Source organism: Oreochromis aureus, linkage group 11, assembly GCF_013358895.1.
Source record: "Oreochromis aureus strain Israel breed Guangdong linkage group 11, ZZ_aureus, whole genome shotgun sequence".
In the NCBI taxonomy this organism is placed as follows: Eukaryota; Metazoa; Chordata; class Actinopteri; order Cichliformes; family Cichlidae; genus Oreochromis; species Oreochromis aureus.
The window spans coordinates 12,430,868-12,443,393 of record NC_052952.1 but is presented as its reverse complement, the minus strand read 5'-3'; the positions used below and the strand labels follow the sequence as shown (position 1 = coordinate 12,443,393).

The window sequence follows — 12,526 nt, the reverse complement described above, 5'->3', positions numbered from 1 at the left end:
ATTAGGAGTGTGATAAGGGAGGGGCTCCTCTAACGAGTCTGGTCATATGCATAATTCATGTAAACGAGCCAGGCTAGGAGGAAAGCACGAGAAGTTGATGGTTGATGAGAATATCCAGAACACACACACACACTTAGACATATACACAAATAATTAACCACTATCTCACGGATATCTCGTTGCAGTGTTGATGTACATGCAACACATCAAGTCTACATATTCGAGGTAAATCATAGTGAAGCCGTCTTTGCTGCAGACTTTGAAATGAGATTAATTCAACTTTTCTTTCGTTGCACTGCTCAGCTTTAAAGAAAAATACAAACACACCTACATGTTCACCCTGAAATGCTTTATTGAGTCAGTGAAGCAAAAATTATGTGAGGCTGATGAGATGTGGTGTCATCCGTGCTTTAACAACACTCTGCAGCTGAAGCCCGGAAAACAATCACATCCAACGGTGTGACACGGGGTCATTTCAACAATATTAGTCATTTTCACTCACGAGCAGATGTCTTAAGGGACGAGATTATGGCTGTGATTTCACTGTGACTCAACATCATATCACTAAAGTGCGAATGTGCTTGTGTGTGTGTGCGAGAAAGAAAGAAAGAGATAGTCGGGGTGTCTGCATTAGTGAATTTGAATGCACTTGTTTATGTATATGTTGCTTCTCAGTGGACATGACAAATGTGTCGCCCCCTTCAGTGTGTGCTACAACGACATGCCGCCTTCCACCGCCCCTCACAAGCAAGCACACTAACACACAAACACACACATACACTCTGCCACCTCTTCGCCCTCGCTCTTCTCCTCGTGCCCCACACCCCCACACCCCACCTGCATAATAAACCCCCGCACCCTCACCCCCGCACCCCCTTCTGTCTTTCCTGCCAGAGCGCCCATGTCCAAACCAAACACAACAGATCAACAACTCGACATGCAGATCGTGTCACGGGATAAATTATGCGCAGCGTGTCAGCCTCATACGTGGGCTCTCGGCTGGCTGTCCGTGACATGTGTCAGGGTGCCCCTGCGTCTCCGCTGCACAACGCTAATGACGGGATGCCGGGTTAGCCGCCGATGCACCCCACCCCTCCGCCTGCTCCCAACCACCTTCTACCCCTTCAACCACTCCCCTACCACCACCACCCACCCCCACCACCCACTCATCACCAGCGATGAGACAGTGTGTCACCTCTGTGAGGGTGGAAGTTTAAAAAAAAGGTTTTTAAGGGGATAAACATGGACAACGATGTTTGGTCCAGTGTTTTATCAATGTGGATTTATGGTTAAAAAGCAGTAAAAGTAAGTGTTTAATGTGTTTGGATTCGTGTAGAGTCCACAGATATCGAGAAATATTATAAAATAGGCAACCATCATAAACTGACACAATAAACAATAATAAATAAACAATAAAAAGTCATAATCGAGACAGAGGCTTTTGTCCTTTGTTGTTATTAAGTGGTGTGCAGCACTAAACCAAATGCCAAATGCTGGTATCAGTTCTGTACATCAGTCTGAACCTTTGATATACACAGCATGACATGCAAGACCTTTTTAAAACAATTTACCGGTCTCCCCTTCCTCCCCACCCCCGTCCTCATCCTCTCCCCTCATCTCAAATCTCTACCTTCTCTTGGTGCATTTTTTATTTATGCCCTTTTTTTGTGGTCTTTGTATGCAAATCCTGTCTGACTTGTCTGAATTATGTGTGTCTGTCCGGGAGCTTCTGTGATTCGGAGTGACTGAGGATTGCACACACGGTGATTGCATCCACTGGGCCCACTCTGAGCCTTGCATAAGTAATTGAGATGTCAGTATGTGTTCTCATATTCCCACAACAAAACTGTAGGAAAACATGCACTGTTGAAGGTCATTTGAATAATTCCTTAATGGAAGGAAGGCCTTGTTTTTCAGGATGCATGAAAAAGCAAATGTCAATGATCAAAATCAAGCAGCATCATATCTCATGGAGGCAGCACTGATTCCTGGAGCACTTCACCCTCCATCTCCCTCTCTTTCCTCTCTGAAAAGATAGATAAGGGATAAGTGTCTTTGTGCATATCAAACACGGCACAAGCCACTATTTCTCAAGGGTCTTTTTGAAACACAAATTGGTTTTGAGACATTTTCTATGTTGACCTCTTTGATTTGAAATAGGAAATGACAGGAACATGGTAGTTCTTGTGTTAAAAAAAAAGAAAAGAAAAACCCTGAGAGGTCAGTGATTAAATCATACATACACACAATGGATGAGGGGAAATATGTCATTAATCTTTCATATATAGATTATTATTACAGCTATAGACAAGTCCCCAGGTGAACAGCCAAACACAGATAGTTATTAGCTGCTACATGGAGAAGGTGTGCATAGAAAAACACGTACCGGGCATAGGGCATGTTTATATCCTAGGGATTAACAATTCAAATGCATATTTTATGGAAAGATGCATGCCTTTTAACGTACACCTTAATGAAACTGAAAACGGAAAAGACTTACAACAAAACAGACCCGCTCCTGACCAAAAAGGGCAGTAAAAAATTGACACAGTAAGAACAGAATGGATAGGTATCGTATCTTGTTTTGTAAAACCACATCCTTCATCCACCAAGCTGGAGGAAACATTTCACCCCCACCAACACCACCCCCGCCCATGCTTTGTGTTTTGTCCGGGCTTGTGATGGATGAAGGGCCTGGCGACACACACCTGCAGATCTCATCCACCACCAAATCATAACTAAAGGCTTGGCAGACTGAGATGATCTCCTACATCCGTTAGCCTGCTGCTGTCAAACAACATCATTCTCTAAAGACAACTCTGTCACATCAACCCTCCCACCGCAAAATAAACCCACCTTGATGAAAGACTGCTGCATGTCCATCAAACAAAAAAAAAAGAAAATATGTGTGCACAAATACACTGCTACTCAAACCAGCTGGGGTGTTGCACATGAGCAGCAGTGTAGCATGTGAGCTTTAATGAATAAAATCAACAAATTTTAATACATTTACAATCTTATTAGTGAGCTATGAACGATACGAGGTAGGTTATAGGTGAAAAGTTAAACAGTAATAATAATAATAGACACTCCAAAAAGTGTCTCAAAATATAAAGTGAAAGTTGCTCCAAGAGCTGACTGACAAAAATATGACTTAAGGTTCTTAAATCCGTGTAACAGTTGCCTCACATTTTACAATGAGAAGCCTAGCAACAAAATTGAATCAAGTCCACGAACTGAGACTGAGATGAACGTAAAAATAGACCGAGGCAGGTATCCTCAGCTAAACGTGAATACTGATAACTTCTTCCCGAATGCAATTTCCACAATGAAGCCTCTTATCAGGATCCGAACAGATTTCTCCGACTTTAGTTTCTGATCCCGTACAAAGGCTCTCAGTCGTTGTTGCTTTGTTTGCTGATTCTCTGTCAGACATTGTTTGTTTGGTTTGAGGTATTTTGGAAGGGTATTAAACCATACGTCAGAGTTGTGTGCAAAAAGTTAGAGGTTTTGCACACTGCAGACGTACGCCGGGATCCTCAGCGGGAGCTTTGTCTTTGTTTTGTGGTTGACGATGATCTCCGCGTCGCTATCACACACAAAACCTGGAACGACGACCAGGAACATGCGAAGCTGAACAAAAGGACTTGTCAGGGAAAACCACAGGTGTTGTTTCCGCTGAGCATGCGTACATATTGAGGTAATAACACGCCTCGGAACTTTAGAGGTGAACCTCTGAGAAGAGATCAAACGGCACGAGCGCTTGGATCAACATGCCCCGTCTCATTCAGCTTCATTTCTCTGTGAGCCCTAACCCTAGAGTGACACCTCTCTATGACTGCCTTTAACAGATAACAGTGTGCTTTATACGATGTACTGGATAAGAGTGTAAAGCTGAGTACACATTCCCATGCTATCCCATATATATATATATATATATATGTGTGTGTGTGTGTGTGTGTGTGTGTGTGTGTGTGTGTGTGTGTGTGTGTGTGTGTGTAGGTTAATACTCCCTCCCTATGTTCCCACCAGCCCAGGTAATTTTGTTATTCCGTTTGCGCCCTCTGTCTACACCCACCCCTGTCTGCTGTACATAATGGTCCAAGCCCTGGGAGGAAGCAGGCATTTACTTATACAAAACCTTGAGGAAATCCCTACCAATCCTCAGGGCTCACGTTCAGGAGCGCCCAAAACACAAAGGCTATGCAAATCTGCCCAGCCTGCGTTTATCTACCCTCGGTTTCCGTTTGCACCGCGGGAACCAGCATTGTGCTGTGCGTGGCGATTATCGCATGTAATTTACATAGAATACGCACAGGAAACAGTGCACTGATCTCTAACAAAGCAGGAAAGAGTCTCTATCGGCTCAGGAGCTATCTGACGGCGCAGCAAAATTACAGGTTTAGCTGTGGGGTATTAAACCTACAAGGTGTTTTTTATTTCTGGTGTGCAGGGAACACTATCTCCTCCAAATGTTGCTTGTTTATCTGCCTTGTTTGTTTTATAACCCAACTCTAGCAGTCCCCTCTCTGAGAAAGCTGCATCTTCAGCCGGGGCTAATCTGCCCTCTGCCTGTGTTTCCTTTGTCACTGAATCCATGTATCAACACAGCGAGGTGCAGTCAGATTGAGGAGGTGTGTAATTGCACAAAGACACTCGTGCTAATATAGCTGGGAGACTGAGTATGTGTGACTGACTCAGCTGACACAAGACATGTTGTGAGTGTGAGGAATGGAAGTCATAACACTGCAGCATGGCTTCATCCATACAAAGGCTGGTACTGTAAGTACTCTATCAGAAACCTGAGACATGAGGGCGAGATGAGAGATCGGATTCCTGATGCAGACGCTTCACCTGCGGGACTGCCCGGGGAAGAAAACCCCAAAGCTTGTTGATACCTTTGGCTGGGGGTCACGCAGAGGTCGTGGCCCCTAATAAATCTCCTTTCCGCTTTCACACCGGCTGAATACTGAGGCAGTGCTATAAATTTGATAAAGCTGGATGTGAAACATAACAAAAGTCAACTGCGCGCACACACACACACACACACACACACACAAACAAAACAAAACTGAAGGGCCCTGACGACACAGAAGCTGTGTGATTTGTCCAAAACATTAATTACGAAATATCTGAAAACGATCAGTAAAGTGGAACGAGAAACTGCAACAACCTCCACTATATCTGACTGACAATTAAAAAAAACAAACACAAAAAAAGCCTGTATCCAGTGATAAGTGACACTTCATCAAAAAACAGATACATTTTAGTTGGACAAATCAACCAAAAAATGTGTACATGTACTGAAATAATAGCATTTATCGCACACATGTATTCAGTTTGGTTGTGATTAATGTGACACAGGCTAGGCCGCAGATTCACCCGTAGCGTCTCAAGAATCACATAAAAGGTATTATTCAGTTTTGATTATAGACTCCCTATTGCCCCATTTTTTTTAAACTTAAGCAGAACAGACAGCCATCTGATTTTGCTCCAAGAAGACACGCAAAAAATACACTGCCGTCATTAATACAACACTGATTCTTTCAGTACGGCCCTCCGAAGGCCAGTCACAAGCCTAGCATGGGTTTCTTACTGTACAATAGGCACCCTTACAGGCTTATCATCCCCGTCATCTTCATCATTATAATCATTGGTGGTATGATGCGGCTCAGTCATCAGTTGTAAGTATGACACCAGTGACTTTTATTTTGTCTAATAATTTGGGAAAAACATAAAAGCAGGCCTGTTACAGAACACAGAATATGTACCAGCAGCGAGACGTTTCGAATCTCACCTCCAGTTTGCTAAGAATAGCCACTAGAGGAAATCCTGTTACACTGGGTTAGGATTTGACATGGGTGTACACACTTGACTTTGCTCGAGAGCAAATTCTACAAAGCCGAGTTTTTATATTTTGAGTTCGGTGCACCGCCATGACAAAAGAACACACAACCACAAAAATCTGACTGTTAACAACTGCTTTGGGGTTTATTTTACAATTTAGAGAGAGAGAGAGAGAGAGAGAGAGAGAGAGAGAGAGAGAGAGAGAAAAGAAAAATGAAACAAACTAATCGGTGCTAAAAAGTCGTGTTTTTTTTTTCTTTCTTTACAATATTGTCGATAAAACATTGAAATGTATAGTCATTGTGCATCGCTTATTTATTTTCCACACCATTTCATGCATCAAGTTGGATGCAAGTAATAATTAAAATCATTTCTGTAAACCAAGCCAAAGAAGCTAAATTTGTATTTTTCTTTAAAAAAAGGTCATTTCGTAGCTCTACAGCATATATCTATGTACACCATCTGTTTTTATTTTTTAGCTTTTTCTTTTTGTATATAAAAATGACAATATAAAAGTTCAAGAATGCACACACCTTAAGATACAAACAATTTTGAGCCGTTTTTCAAATGGTAAGATATGTCTCATGGAGTACTGACATTTCACTGGTAATCATTTACACGTGACGGACTGTTCTCTTTACAGCTGAATAAAGCGACACAGTTTAGAAAGAGAAAAGTTGTAACAAACCATACAACTGGAAAATTGCTATGAGGTGATACTTCACAACAAGGAAAAAGTTTCTTCAGCAAACTTGCATACCGATGGCCGTTCATTTCCACTGATTGACTCAGAACCAGAAGCAGCATTTCAGTTTTTCCAAATGTTCATGTGATCTTTTTTTTCTTTTTTTTACACTGACAGATTTATGAGCAGGCCATTCATCATCAAAAACATTGCCGTGACAGAAACCCAAGAAGGAAAGAGGGTGGGGTGGGGGGGTTGATAATCCTTGATCTTTTAAAATCTGATTTTGACAAATGCAAGATATTTCAAAACATGTTCTCTTTACAAATTCAACTGTCTAAGGTGCTACTTCAGTCTTTCGGGGTATTCTTTCATTCTTTTGGTGTATACATTGAATTTTCCACCTTCTTCATATCAAGTAATATACAGTTATCTTTTCCACCAATTCTGTCCACTCGCCACTTTTACCGTTGAAGCAGTAGTTGTATTTTTGCCATGAAAAGATTAAAATCTCGTGTTTAACCTTGATTCACTAAAATACATGCACAGATCAGACAAATAGCATATAAATATATTACAAAATAAGTGTAAAAAAGCTTGGCGAAACAAAAACAAATTCACATGAAAAGACATGGTCCAGTCAGGCAGTTATCACAAAAAAAAATTAATAATAATAAGACTTGATTTTTTTTTTTTTTTTCTGGCGGCTCAGTTCGGCCCAGTGCAGTAACTGTGAACAACGTCATTTTTAGTGCAATGAAAATCGAGTCAGTTCCACAGCTGTCAGTCCTTACTCTCAGCTCGAGACATTGTTTAAACCTTCTCCATTTTGTCTAGCTTCTCCAGTTTCTCCAAAGCGGTGACAAACACCAGGTGGTCCTCTGGAGACTTGCCATGGGTCTTGCTGAGGTGCAGTTTGACTGCGTGTTTGCTGACGAATGTCCGATTGCAAAGTCTGCACTGGTACACGGAGCCTGTGTCGTCCTCTGGCGTGGTCAAGGCTGACAGGGGGCTGCCGAATGTCATTTTGTCTGTGATCACCTTCGAGGCAGCCTGCTGCTCCCGTAGGTGCTCAGCTGACAGTTTGGACAGGTCCTTCAAGCTGAAGCCCAGGTGAGACTCCAGGTGGCTGATGTAGGAGGAGGGAGTCCTGAACTGAGAGGCACAGTCACCACAGAGGAACACGGGCTGGCACGAGTCCATGTTCTTGAGAAACTTGGTGCCCCCAGTCCGTCTCAGCTGGTACTTGACATTAGCCAGCCAGTGGGATATGGTAGTCATGGAGAGGCCCGTGAATTTACAGATGTGGACCCTTTCCTGAGGCCCCAGGTCGGTCATGGCGTAGCGGCCCTCTGGGGTCTCCCTCAGGCTAGACGCAAACTGTGCCTGCAGAATGAGGAGATGCTGGGGATTCCAGTTTGACTGTCTCCCTTTCCTCTTCTGCACTGGGGAGAGGTCCTCGAGGGCATCCTCAAACGCGCTGCCATCAGCGTCCGACTTCTCTGAGATGGAGGAGGGAGTTGAAGATTTGGGCGTAAGTCTCCCGGTGAGGTTCTTTACCATGTCTGAAATGTCCATCAGAGCGTTCTCTCTCAGGGGTGAGGAGACTGTGTCAGGGAGGGAAATAAGGGGTTTGTTACCATTTACGCTACTGTTGGTCAAAAGTGCACTGCTGCTTTTGTTGTTGTTGTTGTTGCTATTAGTGGCGGACTTATTTTTACTCAGGTCTATGGGCTGGTCATTATTTTCATACAGCTGGTAGTGGTTGACGGGCTCAGCTGGCTTGCCCTGAGGAGTTGGGTTGAAAGCTGGCTTTTCCATCATGCTGTTGCTGATTTTGTAAAGCATAGACAGTGGATCTGCTGCGGGACTTACTGGTTTTGAGGCTTTCCCCAGGTGTGTGTTCATGATTGATTGGAGTGCGCTAAGAGGGTTGATGAAAGGACTTTCAGGTGAGTGATCGGTGATGATGCCAAGACTGTTTCCGTTAGTTACTGGGGATTGGCACGTCTCAGAGCCATTCTTTGAATGGTTGCTGTGGCTATCTACTAGGCTCTCTTTGGGCTCCTTCTTGCAGATAAGCTCTGAATCTACACTGCCCGGGCTGCTACTTCTCATACCAGACGGTTTACCTACGGAAAGGTCATTTGGAGATGCCAAATGCTCTCGCTGTTCTCTCAGTGCAGGGGAAGGCGATTTTACCAGCGATGGCTGTCGGCATCTTTCCAGGCTCACCATCTTCTCCTCCTTTTCTTTCTTCACAGTGGCAGCTTTTCCTGTCACTTTCTCCACAAGCTCCTCCATGGCGGTGACATTGCTCCTTAGGGGAGTAGGAGAGGAAGGGCTCCGAGGTGAGTGGATGACTGAGTTGGGGTCGCTCACTAGACTTCGTAGACCACTGTTAAACATTGGCTGCATCTGAACACTCTGGACAGTCGGGGGTAGAACAGTAGCTGAGCTTTTCACGGCACCCTGCAACTGGTAGGCCGCATGAATGCTAGGGTAGCCACCCCATGTGGGCGTGCCTGTCTGAGCCTTGCTGATAGCACTAGATACTGTGTTCTCAAGGGATTTGAGAATATCTAAACCCTCTTTAGGGGTCTCCTCCAGGTCTTCTTCTCTAAGGTATTTATACGACGTGGTGTCAGTCTCAGATTTCTCACCTGAGTCGTCTTTCTCTTCCTTGATTTTTTTCTCCACTTGCTCGCCTCCTTCCACTTTTTCATCCTCACCCGCTTCCCTCTTTTCCTCTGAGCCAGAGGAGAGTGCAGGAGACACTGGCTGGGACTTAACCGTACTGGGAACAGGGAGTCTGGTGGTGGTTGGCGGTAATGGGATAGACTGAATCTTTTCTTCCACCACTGGATCAAAGACTAGCTGCTTGCCCTTTTTGGAAGCAGAATTTGTGACCTTCAAAAAGTGACCTGTAACCATCATGTGGGCAGTCAGCTGCTGCAATGTATCATGGGAGCTCCCGCACTCCATGCATTTTAGAATCTGTGCTTTGCGAGCCTCAAACTGCCATGTGTAGCTGGCACCATTCTGGTAGCCATAGCGGTTGTTTGGCGTAACATAGGGGTTAGCTGCAGCTTTTGTGTCTTTGCCAACATCCCCAAGAGAGACACTGCCACCACCACTACCAGCATGGATAGAGTCTGGGGAGCATGGAGAGACTATAGCATCTTGGATAGCACGTTTTTTAGCTGAAGTGGGTACCAGTTTAGTGGCCAAGGCTGGCACTGGTTCTTTGAGAGGCACTTTCTGGTAATGCTTGGTCTTGATCATATGAACGCTGAGATCTTGCAGAGATTCAAATGAGTGGCCACAGTACATGCATTTCAGAACTTTCTGGGCGTCCTCTTTCCCCTCCATTTCCATCAAGGAACGCTTACGTGGTTTGGACCAGCGCTTTCCCTGATCTTCCTCTTTGTCTTTGTTGTCATCTCGATAGTGGCCCGTCTCATTCATGTGGACCGTCAAACCCACCAGTGTGTCATAGGCAGCACTGCAGTCTTTGCAGCGGAACTTGCTCGCACCAGTAAAAACAGAGCCATACAGCTTGTTGTTCTGTCGGTAGAGCTGCACTGTGCTGAAGAGGCTAGGCTCTGGTAAAAGGTGATAGGGGGTCTGCTGAAGTGTTTTGGCAAGTGCTGCCTGATGCCAGTCATAGGCTACACCACTACCATTACTGGCAGCAGCACTGCTGCTCCCACTGCTGCTGGTTGCACTGTGGCTGCTAACAGAGCTAGCTGCTGTGCCATTTGTACTGCCACTTGTGCTCCCTGTGTGGTTGACAGTGGTGCTGGAGGTCTTGCCGTTATGGTGACTGCTAGCCATGTTGACCCCACTGCTCTTATTTATGGTTGTAGTTGTGGACACAGAGGCAGTAGAGGCAGGCTCTGGACTAGTGAGGGCACTGTTGACACTGCCAGCTGCAGCAGGCTTAGATTTCATGATGTCCATTGTGATGCTAGACCAAGAGGCATCTGAGATGAGGTTTGCATAGACGGCCTTCATCTGTGCCAGGCTATCCTGGAAAGAGAGGCCGTTGTTGGGACGGAAGGGAAAAGCTGAGCCCTCCCTCTCCTGACCATCCCTGGAAGAGGTGCTCTTGAAGTCTGCAAGTCGGTCGCTAGCATCACTAAGCGGAGACCCGTATCCAGCGTCAGGGTTAGTGCCATTGCTGAGTGGGGAGTCTCTGTAGCTAGGTGGTCGGCCCCCATCCACGTCTTCTTCTTCCTCGTTGCAGAGGAACTCAGTGTCCTGGCCGTCTAATGAGAGGCCATCATCCTGCAGGTGCTCTTCCTCATCGTGAGCAGCTGCCTTAAGCTCGTCCTCGGGCATGTACGCTGGAGTACAGAGAGACAGCAAGAGAGAGGAGATAAAAAGGGGAGAGAAAAGAGGTCAGCTCAGTGAAATTAAAGATTTACAGCACACTAACAGGACCACTGTCAAAATAACATGGAATGAATGCTCAATGGTGGGAAATGCAGGCTTTTATTCTCACCCAGTGTGAGTGTGCGTATATGTCTGCATGCATGCATGCATGACTTTGTGTGTACTTTGCACACATGTGTCTCTGAAAGCCAGTGGTGAAAAAAACCTCCAAGGGAAAAATAAATCACTGAGCTTCTGACAGTTGTCCTTTTCCTTCCCAACTATCTATTCCTCCACACATGCCTCATGTTCCCCAGGAAATGACTGGCTGTTTGGCCTTGTTAGCCAGCTGCATGCTTGCATGTTCAGCCCCCCACCCCCCCTTTCTCTTTCTTTCTCACTTTTCCAAGCCTGTACTGCATCTCACTCATCTAGTCCATGAAGCCTAGCTCCTCGCCCATTCAAGTTATTCGACTGGAGAGGGACTGAAAAAAAAATTACCACTTTGGAGATATCACAGTTTTCCTAACCAACTCCAATTAGCTGACGGCCATTTTCAACTGTGCTACTATGCAGGAACTGGAAAAACAATGCTCTCTGGTTTGAGAGCGATACACATGCTACCGATCGTTGCAACCAGTTTATATATTTGCACTCCAGCTGTTCGATGATCCACGACAACATGGACAATGTCTTAAAAAGACAGATTAAAACAGGAAGGCAAACACTCGATCAAAGAAGAAAAGCCCAGCGGAAACAGAACTAAGATGCTAAGATGTAACAGGTTTCGAGGAAAAAGAAAAAACGTAAAGTCAAACGAGATTGAAAGGCCGACTACGTGCATTTGGAGGTGTGCATTTTTGTGAGTGTGTGTGTGTGTGCATGCAAAGAAAGGCACAGTAAGCATTAGCAAGTTGCGCAGACAGGAGGTGGTTAGGGGGAAAATAAGTGAATGAGAAGAAGACGTGGGAGAGAAAGAAAAAGTGAGCAGGAGGCGGTGGGTTTGTTGGGTGGGGAGAGGCGGAATGAGAGGAAAAAAAAAGGGAGAAAGAAGAGGGTGAGTGAGGCAGGGAGACAGGAAAGACGGCCCCCTAGCTTCTTCCTTTATCTCCTTCCTGCATGGTGAGATGTGTGTCCTACATGCCAGTATCAGTCTCTCCCGATGAAACAGATGTGCTGTCAACTTCAAACGGCACGCTAACCTGTCATATCATAATCTAAGTGGACATAATACCTGATATATATACACTGGCACCATTTACTGCTGCCTGGGAGGAGATGGGTGGAGGGTGGAGGGTGGTGGGTGGCGGCGGGGAGGAGGTGAGCAGCTGCACCATCAACTGTGAGTATGTGATGATGTGCATGTGCGTACGTGTGAGTGCCTCCGTAAGTGCCTGTTTGCGATTGCGACTCCGCACGCATGCTCACCTTCCGTGCCCATGTGTGTACTTTATGCATTTTTCCCCCACTCGTACACATTTGCTCTTACAGCGCAAACCTGAACCCACCGACCATAATATTGCCTATAAGTCTGAGTTCGCTGTGTGCTACTGATACACCCTTCTCCAAATGAGCAACATACTCCCCTAACGCCTGACAGGATTTCTGTGAAATGAG

General features: G+C 45.2%; 1 protein-coding gene across 2 annotated transcripts in view; it reads right to left on the bottom strand.

The window, feature by feature from the left end:
• Nucleotides 1-5,966: 5,966 nt before the first annotated feature.
• The window catches only part of LOC116326758 (teashirt homolog 1), a 39,730-nt gene continuing 33,170 nt past the window's right edge, over nt 5,967-12,526 (bottom strand). For both annotated transcript variants that reach the window (XM_039619339.1, XM_031748173.2), the window contains one exon: nt 5,967-10,881. In XM_039619339.1, the coding sequence (XP_039475273.1) occupies nt 7,346-10,881 (3,536 nt within the window). In that variant the 3' untranslated portion in view covers nt 5,967-7,345. The remainder of the gene's footprint in view (nt 10,882-12,526) is intronic.